Raw genomic sequence first — 17,972 nt, 5'->3', positions numbered from 1 at the left:
CGGCGTAATACTCAGTTCAGATGAGACTATATACCCCAACTCTATCAATCTAAACCCTGAACACTATACTGATGAAAACTCACATAAATGTCATTCATCTATAATTCCTTGTTCCTCTCCATCAGAACTATGTAGGCCTATAGACCCAGAGGAGAAGAAGAGGTATGACAGGGACTTCCTGCTGGGCTTCCAGTTCATCAGTGTCGCCATGTCCAAGCCTGAGGGCCTGCCTCAGATCAGTGACGTGGTGCTAGACAAGGTACAGTACAACACTCTGTCCCCTGCTGGACTGGAGGAACCACTGCACGGTCCATTCGAGAATATTATTTTTTTTCTTCAGATAGACCACTTTATTTACCAATTATTTATTTTGTCTTTCTTTGTGTCCGTCATTCTTTCTCTTCTGTCCTTGTTCGGTCATTCTTTCTCTCCAGGCGAATAAGGCCCCTCTCCGCCAGCTGGACCCCAGCCGTTTGCCAGGGATGAACATGGGCCCCGACTTCACACCCTCGTTTGCCAACCTGGGCAGGCCTGGAATGGGAGGAGGTGGAGGTGGCCACAGAGGAGGACCAGTGAGTTATCATGAAAAACTGTCAATCTTCTCAAAGACTACACTCAGATTCTGAAACTCTGGGATTATATTTAAAAAATGTTGACTGAATTTCTTTCCTTTTCCCTTCCCTCATCTCCTTCAGCCCTCTGGTATGGGTGGTGGAGGACCGCGTCGCTCCCAGCAGGGCCAGCGTAAGGAGCCCAGGAGGATCATCAACATCTCTTCGTCTCTGACGGAAGACGTGAAGCTCAACAAGGCTGAGAAGGCCTGGAAGCCCGCTGTCAAGAAGGCTACAAGTGGGCAAGCTGATCCTGAGGAGGAGAGCGACGACTCGGAACAGGCCAAGACCCAGGAGCTGTTCAAGAGGGTCCGTAGTATCCTGAACAAGCTGACCCCTCAGATGTTCCAACAGCTGATGAAGCAGGTCACAGAGCTGACCATCGATACGGAGGAGAGGCTGAAGGGAGTGATAGATCTGATCTTTGAGAAGGCCATCTCTGAACCCAACTTCTCCGTGGCCTACGCCAACATGTGCCGCTGCCTTATTGGGGTGAGTGACTGAAGGGTGTGTGTCTGTTTGTGTGTGTACATCCTGTGTGCTGGTCTTGGTTCGGTGCTGACCTCTGTTCTGTGCCACGTTTCTGAGTGGTGCCATTACACACTCATGACGTCTCCTATCACGTTCCCTCTTATGCTTTATGTGACTTCTGCAAAGCTTTCCGACCGTGGCCTAAATGTTTGTGTTTTTCTGTTCCTCTCGCCAGCTCAAAGTCCCCACCACAGACAAGCCGGGAGTCACTGTGAATTTCCGCAAGCTGCTTCTGAACCGCTGTCAGAAGGAGTTTGAGAAGGACAAGGACGATGATGTCATCTTTGAGAAGAAGCAGAAAGAGCTGGACGCTGCAGCCACGGTACGAGCTGTGCTCTCAGTGACCAATTAAAATGTCCTTCACACACACACTTGATTTTGGTTTCTGTATGCGTCAGTTGACCATCTGTCTGATATGCCTCCCTCCCCCTACTTCCTGTTACATCACTTCCTGTCTGAAGGAGGAGAAGGATCGCCTGAAGGCAGAGCTGGAGGAGGCCAAAGACAAGGCGCGGCGGCGGTCGCTAGGCAACATCAAGTTCATTGGTGAGCTATTCAAGCTGAAGATGCTGACGGAGGCCATCATGCACGACTGCATCGTCAAGCTGCTGAAGAACCACGATGAGGAGTCACTAGAGTGCCTCTGTAGACTCTTGTCAACTATAGGGAAGGACCTGGACTTTGAAAAGGCAAAGGTAACGCTGAACCAGTGTCACTAACAGTTACACATCGTTTAGAACACTTATGCCAAATTATTTCTGAGAATCAGATTTACACACAAACACATAAACACTAACCTGCCTGTCTCTCTTTCTGTAGCCTCGTATGGACCAGTACTTTGCCCAGATGGACAAGATAATCAAGGAGAAGAAGACATCGTCCAGAATCCGCTTCATGCTGCAGGACGTACTGGACCTCAGGAGGGTAATATCTCGTAACACACCACCCACCAGTGTCTGGGGAATGCTTTAGCCCCCTCACCTAAACCTTTTGGTAATATCTAATCTGACTGACCCTTGTCCTCTGGTTGTTATGTATCCAAGCATATCAGTAAACACTATAGGTCAAACTACCATAGACAGAATATTCTCCCCTAACCCCACATTACCTCTGAATTTACCCATGACCCCAAATCACCTCTGACCCCTCATGTCCTTTACAAGCCCTCTATATGCATGCAGGTGTAGTGTATAATAGTGGGTTGTGTTGTTTTGTGTGTTGGAGTTTTATTGGCCCATAGACACCCTCACTAGTCTGTGGGTGTCGAGGGTTCTGAAGTGGGCTCAGAGGGAGACGAGGTCAGATCTTTAATACCGGGAGGCTCCCCAGCTGGGCCCTTGGTGCCATAAACTGAGACTGGAGTCAGTCTGCACCCTGCAGCCAATCCCTTCTCTCCAAGCCACTGTAACCAACTCCCTCCTCTCCATGTCATTCACCATCTAGATGTTTACCTCCCTTCTAAATGGATGTGTCCCTTGATGTTCACATAAACTACTTATCCATGCCGAGTAGGCCTGGGCAGTATCCAGATTGTCCTACCTTCATAATGACTGAGTGCCATACTGGGATATTTGGTAATACCTGCGCTGAACACAAGGGGCACTATTTTCAATCCAACGGTTAGCAATGCTAACAAGTACATGTAAAATCTAACGAACGCATGCAAACATTTTATACAGTCTCTTGACAAACTTTGCAGGACAGACATCCCACTCATAAAGTTATACAAGTAACTCAAAAATGTTAGTCTGCTGCACACGCAAAATAAATATTAAACGGAAGGGATTCTCTGCTGTTACCAAGAGGAGCTTAATTGCAAGAAGCTAACCACTTAGCTAGATAACTTGGTACTAAGTTAGCAAACCAAATACACAACTGCAGAGCATTTAGCACATTTTAGACGGTTAACTTAATAGTTCTAAGATATTTAGTTGTGAATTCCATACTATAACAAGGTCACCTGGCGCGGGCTGCAGTTAATCCCAAGACTACTGGTAGCTTCGTAATGAAATAACAAGATCCACGTTATCTCCTAAATTGCACAAGTTGACTTCAGGTATTTACTTAAGTAGCTACAATTATTCAAATTAATAAAAATAATGTCAAATAAATAGTTTGTAGTATTGACAGTGTTGAAAAACCTCCCGTGGGTTTTTCCAAATAACCTGGTATACAGCCCAAGCCTCATGCCTATGCCCCATTCACTAAGTTTTCAGTGATTCACAAACTCACATTTCTTACTTGATTTAAAAACGACGAGTTACTAAGGACATACAGGTATGGATCTGTAACCTAGGCCTCTATGGTTTCCCGTAATGCAGTTTACCAGAAAAAGTAAAAGCTGGACTGTTCCACTTTAACTAGTTTAGTATCCAGTGACTTTTCTGAGAAAATGTTTGCAGAGCCTGTGTGTTTGTGTGTCTGTTCGACAGTGACTCGCAGTATGGTGAGAGCAGTGATGTGGTGTTACACTGGATCCTGTATCCTTACTAATGTCTTCTCCCTGTACAACACAGATCGTGCAGGTGTGTGTGAGGAGGTTTCCTACATGTTCAGACAGGGTTCCAACATGTGCACCACATAACTACATTATAGGATCTCTATGGTTCCACCCCCAGTAAGTGTCTTACCAAAGCAGCAGTCGGGATGTTTCACAAGAGCTGATCAGCTGCACTCAATCAGCACACTGGCCCCTGCTGTTTACTGGGAAAACACTCTAGTTTCAGTTTCCATTCTCTGGAAAAGCTGACAACGGGGTAAAGTTAGGGCAAGGCATCTCTCCCGCTCTTTCTATAGCCTGCTTGTCACCCATGTATGTCTTAGTTTATTGACTAAGTAACCTTTGCCTGGAAAGAGATATGGAGTGTTAAGAGTACACCACACAACTCCAATCCTCAGTTAAAGTATATTACTGTTCTCACTCTAGGGCTCACCCCATTTAGTCGACTGGTCCATTGTGTGGTCGATAGGCTGTTGGTCGACCGAGATTTCTTTAGTCGAGCAGTCGCAATACATTTTTTACAGGGTGTGCAAGACACCGGTCTGATTCACTCCGGTCGCAGTGGACTAATCCATTGCAGTGGCCACGGAATGGCACAGTCCATCACTCTGAGACATGTGATACTAAAATTGTATATGGTTATAGTATGTAAAAAAAACTATATAAAATTGAGTATGTAAAAATGAAACATCTATTTTATAACATGAGGTTTATCCTTCGTTGGATGCGGTCGCTGCCCGTTGTTATGGAACATACTCTTCAGTGCTCCCTAGAATTGGTGCCTTTCCCTATGTTGCTATCTGCATAATAGCAAAGTTGACCGGCATATTGGGATTGAGAACATTGGCAGCAGCAGCAGCAGAAACGAGGAAACAGTCCTTGCCTCATTCTAATTGTCTAAGAGAATTCAGCAGAGAGGAAACCCCATCTTAATTGGATCTATAATCAATAGCCTAACTGTTAAATGTGTTAAATCAATCAATCGATCAATTATTCATTTGTTCATGCCATCACATAGCATACGAGACAAGTTTTAAAATTAAATAACAAAGGGAGCTTTGAGTAATTAGCCTAAACAATAAATACATCGCAATTCACGAATGCATGCAACTGTTTTTAGTCTGCTGTAATCAAGGCTTTATATATTTTATTTCTCATTAGAACAGACTCTTTGGTATACTTATTTATTTGGTTTTTACACTTCCAAATTGTTTTTTAAAAAACAGCAACTGTTTGGCACACAATACTCACAACGCTTGCTCCTATACCCTCCTTTATCTAGATCTCCAGTAGTTTACACAACTAAGTCAAATGTCTTCCACAGATCTGACTTCCCCTTTCCCTCCTGAACAACCAGTAAACATTTGCACGTTGCTTTTTCACATCCGCCTCATCCATTTAGCTGTCACATGTTACTGTGTTTGGAGTTTGTTATAACCAATATATTGATGTGATTTATTATGGGCTATAGGTCAGGCCCTATTGGTCACATGCATGCGATGCTTACATGTTTTACGTAAAGCGAGCTAGGGTTGAGGGAATAGGAAATGTTTTTCCTAAACAAATTAGGGATTTCGGTAACTTTTCAGTCAGAAACAAGTAAGAAACTAAATGGCTGAAATGATGTAGCAACTTCAGCATGGACAGCCCAATAAAGACTTCCTGTGCTGTGGTGCCTTTTCAATAGAATAGGGAGGAGAGCGAGACAATGTGTGCCAGTCACACAGGCACTCACTGTCATTTTGTTGTAACAGTGTGACCATTGGGCTCTTTCTTGTCTCATTTGTCTCTTAATTATTTAATCAAACAGTGTGCTTAAAGCATCAGACAAGCTCAGTGCATATATAGTTGATTTTATTCAAACACATAGGGTGTGTCTGCCTATATATTGAAAAATCAATTGGTCGAAGGAACAGGACGTCTCTGTCGACCAAGACTTTTTTTAGTCGTGGACAGCCCTAAGTCACTCCCTGCCCCCTCTCCCAGAACACGTGGGTCCCCAGGAGAGGAGAGCAGGGCCCCAAGACCATAGACCAGATCCACAAGGATGCTGAGCTGGAGGAGCACAGGGAGGTTCTCAAGGTGCAGCAGCAACTCCTCAACCAGAACACCCGAGGAGGAGTTGGAGGACGTGGTGGTGGAGGAAGAGATCAGGGGAGCCGCGGGGGCCAACACCCCCAGACGGGCCAAAGGAGTCAGCCCCAGGACGAGGGCTGGAACACAGTTCCCATCTCCACCAAGAGCAGACCCATCGACACCAGCCGACTCAGCAAGATCACTAAGGTCAGTGATACATTATACGGTGGATTCTAAGCCACGTACCGTGGACCCATACTCAGTTTGGACTGAAATACTCCAACCCCTTCTGCTTGCAGTCTAGCATCCACCTCCTTAACCTTCAACCCCATTGTAAAGTTCTATCAGCCCTACCATTCCCAACTGAAACACCAAACCCACTCACTCTGTAGTCTGGCACACACCACTTAACCTTTAACCTCCATTTAGAGTTATTACCATACTATTCCTGACTCCTCACTTATATAACTCAAAACTTCAGACCTTTTTCAGATCTCAAGATGTTTTGCCCCCAACAATCCTGCAAGTCTTCTTTCCTCAACAGTAATGTTTCTAACCTCTCCTTCTCTCTGCAGCCCGGGGCTTTGGACTTCAACAACCAGCTGCTGGCGCCCCAGCTCGGGGGTAAGGGCATGTGGGGCAGCTGGGGCAAGGGCAGCAGTGGAGGCACCACCGGAGCCAAACCTGCTGGTGAAGCCAGTAAGTCCTCTTACCAGTACAACCACCATTGTGAAATATCTACTCTTAGGCTCTTCAAAAATTCAGTGTTTGTGTTCTCTGTGTGTTCATAGCCCCAGAGTCAGGAGGACGCCCAGCCACCAGCACCCTCAACAGGTTCTCAGCATTGCAGCCACAGCAGCCCTCCTCCTCAGGGCCATCACATGACTCGGACAGAAGAGTTCCTCAGAGGTCAGCAGCACTGGGACGTTACAAAAGACTACATCTGTCCTTTACATATAGTGCCTTCCGAAAGACTTCAGACCCCTTGTCTTTTTCCACATTTTGTTACAGCCACATTCTAAAATTGATTTAAAATAAATCATCCTCATAATCTACACAAAATACCCCATAATGACGAAGCGAAAACAGGTTTTTAGATATTTTTTTTTGCAAATGTATTAAAAATAAAAAAGCACAGAAATAACGTTTTTACATAAGTATTCAGAGTCTTTGCTATGAGAAGTTACCAGAAGGACAACCATCTCTGCAGCACATCACCAATCAGGCCTTTATGGTAGTGGCTAGGCGGAAGCCACTCCTTAGTAAAATAAGCATGACAGAGCACTTGGAGTTTGCCAAAAGGCACCTAAAGACTCTCAGACCGTGAGAAACAACATTTTCTGGTCTGATGAAACCAAGATTGAACTCTTTGTGCTGAATGCCAAGTGTCACATCTGGAGGAAACCTAGCACCATCCCTACGGTGAAGCATGGTAGTGGCAGCAACATGCTGTGGGGATGTTTTTCAGTGGCAGGGACTGGGAGATGAGTCAGGATCGAGGGAAAGATGAACAGAGCAAAGTACAGAGATCCTTGATGAAAACCTGCTCCAGTGCGCTCAGCACCACAGACTGGGATGAAGGAATACCTTCCAACAGGACAACAACCCTAAGCGCACAGCCAAGACAACGCAGGAGTGGCTCCGAGACAAGTCTCTGACTGTCCTTGAATGTCCCAGCCAGAGCCCGGACTTGAACCTGATCGAACATCTCTGGAGAGACCTGAAGATAGCTGAGCAGCAACGCTCCACATCGAACCTGAAAGATCTTGAGAGGATCTGAGAGAAGAATGTGAGAAAATCCCAAAATGCAGGTGTGCAAGCTTGTAGCGTCATACCCAAGTAGACTCGAGGCTGCCAAAGGTGCTTTAGCAAAGTGCAGAGTAAAGGTTCTGAATATTTGTGTAAATGTGATATTTCAGTTTTCTATTTTTAATAAATTAGCAAACATTTCTGAACTGTTTTTGCTTCATCATTATGGGGTATTGTGTGTAGATTGACGAAAAAACAACAATTAAATAAACTTTATAATAAGGCTGTAATGTAACAAAATGTGGAAAAGGTCATGTGGTCTTAATATTATCCAAAGGCACTGGTTTGAATATGGAACATCACTGCTACCACAGGGCAGAATGTTTACGATTGGTTCAGATAATTACGGTCATCTTGTGACTCTTTGCATCTACCCCCACCCCCTGCCCATATACACAAACAGGAACAGCTCGAGCCGGGACCGTGGCAGCGACAGATTCGAGCGTCATGACCGTGGCAGCAGCGACCGCTTCGACAGGAGGGATGACCGGCGAGACGACCGGGACAGGAACCGGCCCCCGGTCACCAAGCGGAGCTTTAGCAGGGAGACGGAGGAGCACAGCAGAGAGAGGGAGCACCGCGGCCCTGCTGATCCTGTACGCCGCGTAGCCAGCATGACCGATGACCGGAGCAGCAGAGACCGAGCCAGGAGCAAAGACACTGGTACGAAACCAAGAATACACACAGCATACTTTCTGTCAGGCTTACAGTATTGCTGGCAGGAGTTGTGAAGGGATGGGGAAAGGCAGAGAGTTGGTGCTATGTTAACCAATTCAGGGACCTTTATGGGGAATTTGCAATGTTTTTAAAGGCAAGGATTTCTCAGGGAGACATTTGTATGTGACTTTCTCTCTCTGTTTGGGCCACAGTGAAGATGGAAGCTGCTTTGACCCCCCCTCCTGCCCAGAACAAACCTGCCTTGAGTGAAGAAATGCTGGAAAAGAAGTCCACAGCTATCATAGAGGAGTACCTACACATCAACGACATGAAGGTACATCACACTTATACCCATGCAGATCATTGGAGAGACCTACATATCAACCACACACAGATATGATACATACTGTAGCTAGTTGGCCACATGGTGGTAATTGAAAATGGCTTTCCATGTAAATGATGTACAACAAAACAGGGTATTTTTGTTTTTATTATTGAAACACTGCCCTATTTTAGAGGAGTAAAACTAACCTTTGAATCCTGTTTCCCCTCCTGCGCTGTAGGAGGCGCTGCAGTGTGTATTGGAGATGAACAGCACCCCGCTGCTCTTTGTGTTTGTACGGAGTGGTCTAGAGTCCACTCTGGAGCGCAGCCCCATCGTCAGAGAACGCATGGGCCTGCTGCTGCACCAGCTGTACAAGGCAGGGACCCTGCCCAAAGAGCAGTACTACAGAGGGTCAGTCACCTCAGAGAGAGTTTGTGTTTTCTGCCCGTGGAACAGCACTATACACAAATGAGTTGTGAAACATTGAATATGTGGAAAAGGTTATAGTGGATCACTAGTATATTGAACTTTTTCTTTTCTAGATAGTCTATCTGATAAATCTGAGTGATTTGGTGTGTGTCGACAGGCTTCAAGAGATACTGGAGGTGGCGGAGGACATGGCCATAGACGTCCCCCACATCTGGCTCTACCTGGCTGAGCTTATCACCCCTATGCTTCACGAAGGAGGCATCCCCATGGGACAGCTCTTCAAGTCAGTCCCAGGCTTCATTCTAGGCCTCTAATAATAACTCTAGTTAATCAGTCAGTATCCTCTATATTAAGGTGTGACCTACTGACCCTTTTTTGACCTATGACCCTGCAGGGAGATATCCAAGCCCCTGGTTCCTCAGGGGACGGCTGGAGTTCTGCTGGTCCAGATCCTCACCTTACTCTGCAAAGGAATGGTATGTTCTCTCTCTACCCAACCTGTGAAGGAGATAGTGCTTTATGTTTTCATATCTGTCTAGAAGACCTTTTGATGTTTGAATTCTATGCAAATGTAGATTTTTGTGGATCCAAAGTGTTTTTAATGGAACCACCTGTATCTGCTACCTCAGAGCCATAAAAAGGCAGGCGCCATGTGGAGGGAGGCGGGGCTCAGCTGGAAAGACTTTCTGCCTGAGGACGAGGACGTCAACAAGTTTGTGACAGAAGAGGTCAGAGGTCATGACCCTGTAGGGGTTTAAAGCAGATTCACCATATAGTATTGCTCCTTTTTGAACTAAGAGACAAATATGAAATAATAGTCAATTATTGAAGGTGGACTCAGCTAAATTACTTTGCCATGAGCAGCACTGCAGATATTGAGATAAGCAAGATAGTCACAGTATTTGTGCATGGATTCGCTTCACGCTCTTAAAGCCAGGGGACCAGAACAGCTGAGGTTGAGCCTCACACTTTAACACACTTTAGTTGCGGAAATGGACCCACTGCTGTTTACTTTGCATCTACGTCATATCGCTGTGGCTACCTTTAGATCAATCTATCAAATTGCAATCAAATGTGTTTATATAGTTTTACTTGCATCAACAGTTGTCCCAAGGTGCTTTAACTTCTTAGTGATCCCTTCTCGCGCCAATCCGATTTGACAACACCCAGTGAAATAGCATGACTCATACAAGTGTTATACATCGGTTTAAAGATGTACTTCTTGTTAATCCAGCCACAGTGTCCGATTTCAAAAAGCCGATTTCAAAAACCCATTGAAAAGAAAGTGACCACAAACAATTATTTTCCTGGATGGTTTGTCCTCTGGGTTTTGCCTGCCAAATAAGTTATGTTATACTCACAGACATAATTTTAAGTTTTAAAAACCTTTGTGTTTTCTATCCTAATCTACCAATCTATATGCATATCCTAGCTTCTGGGCCCGAGTTTACTTTGGGCACACTTTTTATCCGTATATGAAAATAGTGCCCCCTAGCCTTAAGAAGTTTTAAGGGCTTTCCAGACAGGAAGCGGCAGCAGTTGCCCGTTGATTTTCAATGGAGCTAGGCAAGCGACATTATTCTAGGCGGAGCGATCTGCGGTGCTCGTGCACGTGAAAGCTACTCAGCTGAAGCAGAGAAAATGGGAATCTGCTCTATTTTGGCAAACTTTACGCCTCATCGCTTCCTGACTGGAAAGCCCTTAACAGTAATGATGGGAAGTTTCACTGTCTTGCTGTGTGTTCCCTCTGAATGCAGAATGTGGAGTTCACCCTGGGAGGAGGAGGAGATGGTGAGACAGAGAAGAGCAGTAAGAAAGAGCTGAGCTCAGAGGAGCTGAACAAACAGCTGGACAGACTCATACAGGACAAGGCTGACAACCAGAGGATCTATGATTGGGTCGAGGTATGACGTGTGAGAGGGAGTGTGTGTCCACTCACCCAATTAATATTTTGCTTTGCTTTTGTTACGGTGCATTCGGAAAGTATTCAGACCCCTGGATTTTTTCCACATTTTGTTACGTTACAACCTTATTCTAAAATGTATTAAATAGTTTGCCCCCTCAATCTACACACAATACCCCATAATGACAAAGAACATAAATATTTGTTGCACATTCAATGTAAAATGTATTCAATATCACTTTTACATACAGTACCAGTCAAAGGTTTGTACACACCGACTCATTCAAGTTTTTTTGTTTTTTTAGTATTTTCTACGTTGTAGAATAATAGTGAAGACATCAAAACTATGAATTAACAGATATGGAATCATGTAGTAAGCAAAAAAGTGTTTAACAAATGATAATGTATTTTATATTTGAGATTCTTCAAAGTAGCCATCCTTTGCCATTATGAAAGCTTTGCACACTCTTTGCATTCTCTTGACCAGCTTTATGAGGTAGTCACCTGGAATGCATTTAAATTAACAGGTGTGCCTTTTTAAAAGCTACTTGGTGGAATTTCTTTCTTTACTTAATGCGTTTGAGCCAATCAGCCCTATTTGGTAAACGACCAAGTCCACATTATGGCAAGAACAGCTCAAATAAGCAAAGAGAAACGACAGTCCATCAATACTTTAAGACATGAAGGTCAGTCAATGCGGAAAATGTCAAGAAATTTCTACGTTTCTTCAAGTGCAGTCGCATAAACCATCTTGCTCTCATGATGACCGCCACAGGAAAGGAAAACCAGATTTACCTCTGCTGCAGAGAATAAGTTAATTAGATTTACCAGCCTCAGAAATTGCAGCCCAAATAAATGCTTCAACTGTTCAGAGGAGACTGAGTGAAATCAGTCCTTCATGGTCAAATTGCTGCAAAGAAACCACAACTAAATTACACCAATAAGAAGAGACTTTCTTGGGCCAAGAAACACTAGCATTGGACATTAGACCGTTGGAAATCTTTCCTTTGGTCTGATGAGTCCAAATGTGAGATTTCTGTTCCAACATCCATGTCTTTGTGAGACACGGAGTAGGTGAACGGATGATCTCAGCATGTGTGGTTCCCTTCGTGAAGCATGGAGGAGGAGGTGTGATAGTGCTTTACTGATGACACACAGTGATTTATTTAGAATTCAAGGCACACTTAACCAGCATGGCTACCACAGGACTCTGCAGCGATACTCAATCCCATCTGGATTCCGCTTGGTGGGACTTCTATTTGTTTTTCAACAGGACAATGACCCAACACACCTCCAGGCTGTGTAAGGGCTATTTGACCAAGAAGGAGAGTGATGGAGTGCTGCATCACATGACCTGGCCTCCACCATCCCCTAACTTTAACCCAATTGAGATGATTTGGGATGAGTTGGACCGCGGAGTGAAGGAAAAGCAGCCAACAAGTGCTCAGCATATGTGGGACTCCTTCAAGACTGTTGGAAAAGCATTCCAGATTAAGCTGGTTGAGAGTGCCTAGCATGTGCAAAGCTGTCAAGGCAATGTGTGGCTACTTTGAAGAATCTCAAATATAAAATATATTTTGAATTGTTTAACTTTTTTTTTCATTACTACATGATTCCATGTGTGTTATTTCATAGTTTTAATGTCTTCACTATTATTCAAAAACTATTATTTTCCTTAAAAATATAGAAAAACCCTTGAATGAGTCAGTGTGTCCAAACTTTTGACTGGTACTGTAAGTATTAAGCATCTTTGGCAGCAATTACAGCCTCAAGTCTTTTTGGGTATGACGCTACAAGCTTGGCACACATGTATTTGGGAAGTTTCTCCCATTCTTCTCTGCAGATCCTCTCAGTGCTCTGTCAGGTTGGATGGGGAGTGTCGCTGCTCAGCTATTTCGGGTCTATCCAGAGACGTTCGAGTCTTGGTGGTTCCAAACTTCTTCCATTTAAGAATGATGGAGGCCATTGTGTACTTGGAGTAATCAATGCTGCATAAACGTTTTGGTAAACTTCCAGATCTTAGCCTCGACACAATCCTGTATTTGTGCTCTGGACAATTCCTTCGACCTCATGGCTTGGATTTTGCTGTGGGACCTTATATAGACAGGTGTGTGCCTTTCCAAATCATGTCCCGTCAATTGAATTTACCACAGTTGGACTCAAATCAAGTTGTAGAAACATCTCAAGGATGATCAATGGAAACGGGATGCACCTGAGCTCAATTTGAGTCTCATAGCAAAGGTCTGAATACTTATGTAAATAAGGTATTTCTGTTTTTGTTTCGTCATTATGGGGTATTGTGTGTAGATATGTATATATTTTTTTAATCCGTTTTAGAATAAGGCTGTAACGTAACAACATAAGGATAACGGAAAGGGGTCTGAATACTTTCTGAATGCACTGTATATATATCCCCATTAGTCCTATTGGTCCTTGTTGTATATCCCACTGCTCAACCCCACTGATATGTGTTGTGACTGTGCCTCCCCTCTTTAGGCTAACTTGGACGAGACGCAGATGTCCTCCAACATGTTTGTCAGAGCAGTCATGACATCCATCTGCCAGTCAGCCATCATCTGTGAGTTACCCTACCTTTACCTGTCAATCCAACACTGTATCAGGACAAACCTGCACTCGAATACTCTTTTCACCGAGCTTAGCAGCTCTGTACCGATGCATGGTTGCTTTAACCGTGCTGGAACAGACAATGTAGAAATAATATATCCGAGCCAACACATTATGGCTCAGATCACTCCAAAAGTAATCATGATGATGTGGCTGGTGACACTTTGCTTCTTGAAAACATGACTGCTGACATGCCAAACATTTTGGGACTGTATCAATAGTGGACGAATGTAAAAAATAAAATAAAATACCAAAAGGTAGTTTTTGACCCCTCCCCCGCTGCCTGCAGGTGAGAACCCTTACAAGTTGGATGCGAAGGTGATCACCCGGAGGGCCAAGCTGCTCCACAAGTACCTGAAGGATGAGCAGAAGGAGCTGCAGGCTCTCTACGCCTTGCAGGCCCTCATGGTGGAGATGGAGCAGCCTGCCAGTGAGTGAAATACAGAATGACTTCAGTCACTTACCTCTCTGTTTCCCTGTGTCAAGTCTGGCAGTTTGTTTTGTGATGCACCCGATATGACATTTTTGACTGATACCGATATTTTCCTTGCCCCCAAAAAAACAATACCGATATTGAACATTTTACCGGCCTTTTAGGCACTCTAGTACAGTTAAATAGTTAACACACAATGAACGCAGTAGTCTAAGGCACTGCATCTCAGTGCAAGAGCTGTCATTACAGTCCCTGGTTCGAATCCAGGCTGTATCACATCCAGCCGTGATTGGGAGTACCATAGGGCGGCGCACAAGTGGCCCAGCGTCGTCCAGGCCGTCATTGTAAGTAAAAACGTGTTCTTAACTGACTTGACTAGTTAGATAAAGGTTACACACACACACCACACTGACCAAAAAGTTATTTTGTTGACATCTACCTGTGTCCCCATTGCCAGTAAAACATAATCAAACCTATTTCAGTCACTTACTTGCAGTGCTGTTTGGTTGTTCATTTGTTCAGTCATGTCACTCTCAACCAGGATTTCTATGGAACGCCGTTTGCGTGTCAAAAAATATACACTTCAAATAACACTTTGACCAATCAGGACCTGAATATGACTGCACTTCACATAATAATTTAACGCGTTCATACATTTTTTAGGTGGTTATTACACATTGATTACACGCGCACGTATTTCATGTCACAACAATTCATCAATACGTATGCTATGATGATGCCTCGCACACCTACATGGCTGGGTTTTTTTTTAAGCGAGCTAGCTCATGGATGCTAACAATGTTCTTCCCCAAAAATGATAAACTAGGTGTCATCATCTAAAATAACCCTAATTTATAAGACAGTTCTTATTTGATTAATGGTCGGACCCATCTATGTGAAGCTAGCCACAATATAGGTACGCCACAATAGTGGACTATGCAGTTAGCCTTCAAAATAAAAGTGGCATAACTCTACTATTTGTCTTTTACATTACTGTCAATGATACACTTTTATTTTGAAGGCACACTGCAAATTCCACTATTGTGCCTAATCCTTATTGTGACAAGCTTCACAACACATACACCCCAGTCCAGTTGAGCCTCACTAGTCAGATGAAGCTAGCTGGCTACTTATAACATTAGCTCTGGGCAACAGGGTTAAGTAGCTGGCTAGCTATTTATTTTCATGAACTGAAGTTCAATTTCAACAGGCAAACAACAAGTGGCAACCTAGCTAATACTTACTCACAAGGATTCCTAAATCATTGCTAAGAATAATGAAAATGACTGCTGTTTCTACAGGTCATTGTTTTCATGCTGGTTGTTTTGGTGCTAGCTAGGTACCAAGCTAAAGCTAGTTACCCCAGAAGTTGCAGTCAAACAAATTATGCTTTTATTCCCGACGCGGTATTGTAAACACATCGTTTGTGGCCGTTGTTTGCTTATTTGCAGACTTTTTTTGTACAGCTTTGACAGTGCTACTTTATTTTTTAACACGCAAAGACCCAAACGGAGTTCCATAGTATGTATGTGGTGAAGCTAATAGTGACGCCATTACTGTGTAACTCCAGTAGGGCAACATCTGAAAAATAGCGCACTTAGTAATGTGTACCGGTGCTCGACCCGTCGGCAAAAGCCAACATCACCCACGACAGAGAACGGTTGATTATCAAGGGCAATGAATTCCATTATCTTGGCTTTAATGGATTTATCCTTTGAGTTGTCTCGCTGAAGTTATCTTACTCTTTCAAATGACTGCTGGACTTGTTGACTGCTCGATCCACACAGCAGACATTGTGGGCTAGGTTAGGAATGCTGTGTTGCACGTGCAGTGAAAACATTTTATGTGGCGTCATTACATCATGTACCTATGGTATATCGGTATGCACGGAAGCTTTGACATATTTTTTTAACATCTGTGTTAAACAAGACATCGAGCCCATACCGATGTTGGCACTTTTAGCTAATATCGGTCGATTCTGAGATTCACCGATATATCGTGCATCCCGTTTTTTTTACATGCTGAAGACTCAGATTTGTCCTGTGTTTGTCTCATAATGTTAGCCTTTTTCTTTCTTTTTTCCCATAGGGGTTATTTGACCGAGGGGTGTGGTTGACCAATTTGTATCCTAGATGTTATTTTTGTGCACATTGTGTATTGAAATCCTGTCTCCCTCTGCTTACATTGTTGACATGCTCTCTTCCTCCTTTCTTGTAGACCTGCTGCGGATGTTCTTTGACACGCTGTATGATGAGGACGTGATCAAAGAAGAGGCCTTCAACAAGTGGGAGTCCAGCAAGGACCCCGCAGAGATGCAGGGTAAGGGTGTGGCCCTGAAGTCCGTCACCGCCTTCTTCACCTGGCTCCGTGAAGCCGAGGACGAGGAGTCTGACAACAACAGCTAGGACCCGCTCACCAGCGCCCCCTGAACTCTGGGAAGACCTGGAGGAGGAAAAAGAACATCCTGTTGATGATGATTCAGGAACATGGGGCTGTTAGAATCAACTAAATCCTTCAGCGTTAAAAAAAAAAGAGGAAAAAAATCAGCTAGGAGATTCTACTACGGATTGAACATGCAATCGTTTTTTGTTTTATTTTCTTCATTTTTGTTTATTTTGCGCTGCCGAATGTCTTTGAACTAAATAGAGAAAGTAATTGCGAGAGCGATAAGCATCACAACAAGCTGTAGCGGTGGCTGTTTCCTTCAGTGTTTTGTGGTTTTATCCCTTGTTTTAAAGGCGTCATGTTGCCGTATCAACACTATTCATGATGTTTAGCAAAACAACAAATTAAATCCCCAACAGACCGAACTAATAAAGGCTGCTCATATATATATTTTTGATTACATCATATATCCTGTTGAATGAGACATGATGGCCATCATGTTGAATGTATGATTCTACACGACTCTGTCAGTGATTTAGCTCTTTCTTTTTGAGTTTAGGATGATTGAAGTGTTTCTTTTTTTTAGATAAAAGAAAATATGTATAAAGAAAAGTGGACATGCTGGAGCTCGCTTTCTTTGAACATTACAGTGTGGACTTCCTGTCTGGTGGAGAGGGACAGTGGGGCAATGGACAATGACCTTTTGCTGCTGGGGGTCACAATGCTTCCTTATGGCCATGCTCGCCAACCCCAATTTGTCCCGTGTTACTTTTTTCCGACACTTCCAAAAACTGTGGGTCTGGAAAGGGAGAATGGGCTTGCAACGATGTGGATTTTTAAAAAGAGAAAATCATAATTCAAACTTGAAAGGTCTATATATAAATCATCTTTAAAGAAGAAATTTCAAAAGAGTATAAAATTACATTCACAGTACGTTTCCTAAGGCTTTTTCTGCTTCCGTTTAGTGGAAATGCATTTCAGGAGAGTTCTGTAATATATTGCTTTTTTGTTTTTCAAAAATAAAAATTCTAATGTTATGCCATGTATATTTTTTTCTGAAACAAAGTGGCAGTTCTCTGTATTTATATTTTTCTCTCCTCAGCTAGCAGGTGCTTGTAATGATCCACCTGAAGTCATTGATTACAATTTAATTGAATATTTTGTAAATATTTTTTTGCTTTACTTTATGAAGTATTTAATTAAGAAAATGAATGCCTCTTTTCATATCTAAAACTGGAAAAGATAATAAAGAACATTGCAAATAAGACACCATTTTAATATATTGATTTTTATCCAGAGGGGAGGACTGACAGCCTACATGTAGTTTCACAGTCATGTCAGATTTGAAACTGTTTCTCCCCACCATGTCCTCTCTGTTGTCCCACACAAAGAAACTGAAAGCCTTTACTCAACTTAATGGTCCTGTGGAATGAGGAAGCCGACTGGGCCTTGTGTCAGTCTCACCCAGCCAGAACATGGCTATGGGGTTCCGCCACTGAGAAATTGCATTTGTGTGTTTTCATTGTCTCTGCTTCTAAAGTTCTCCCATCTGCAGAGTTATGTTCTGACTGTTCTCTTTTGTGCAGAAGTTGCATCTGTGTAGATCAGGGGTGGAAGAGGTGACTAGACCTTAATCCTACACAACAGATGTGTATAGTCAGACCTCTGTAACAGGTTTGATGGTAGTA

The 17,972-nt window shown here is 43.5% G+C and overlaps 1 protein-coding gene across 1 annotated transcript in view; it reads left to right on the top strand.

Annotated features, from left to right (window-relative positions):
* LOC135553090 (eukaryotic translation initiation factor 4 gamma 1-like) overlaps positions 1–17,551 on the top strand; it is a 72,810-nt gene extending 55,259 nt beyond the window's left edge. Inside the window, 19 exon segments of the mRNA XM_064985187.1 lie at positions 126–259; positions 435–572; positions 696–1,103; positions 1,318–1,464; positions 1,604–1,837; positions 1,962–2,066; positions 5,629–5,925; positions 6,294–6,417; positions 6,510–6,627; positions 7,931–8,190; positions 8,397–8,518; positions 8,748–8,920; positions 9,096–9,221; positions 9,333–9,414; positions 9,568–9,666; positions 10,696–10,842; positions 13,338–13,419; positions 13,756–13,896; positions 16,117–17,551. Of these exon segments, the coding sequence (XP_064841259.1) occupies positions 126–259; positions 435–572; positions 696–1,103; positions 1,318–1,464; positions 1,604–1,837; positions 1,962–2,066; positions 5,629–5,925; positions 6,294–6,417; positions 6,510–6,627; positions 7,931–8,190; positions 8,397–8,518; positions 8,748–8,920; positions 9,096–9,221; positions 9,333–9,414; positions 9,568–9,666; positions 10,696–10,842; positions 13,338–13,419; positions 13,756–13,896; positions 16,117–16,304 (3,125 nt within the window). The 3' untranslated portion in view covers positions 16,305–17,551.
* The last annotated feature ends 421 nt before the right edge of the window (positions 17,552–17,972 follow it).

Source organism: Oncorhynchus masou, chromosome 13 (assembly GCF_036934945.1).
Source record: "Oncorhynchus masou masou isolate Uvic2021 chromosome 13, UVic_Omas_1.1, whole genome shotgun sequence".
In the NCBI taxonomy this organism is placed as follows: domain Eukaryota; kingdom Metazoa; phylum Chordata; class Actinopteri; order Salmoniformes; family Salmonidae; genus Oncorhynchus; species Oncorhynchus masou.
This window is presented reverse-complemented; position numbering and strand designations above follow the sequence as displayed.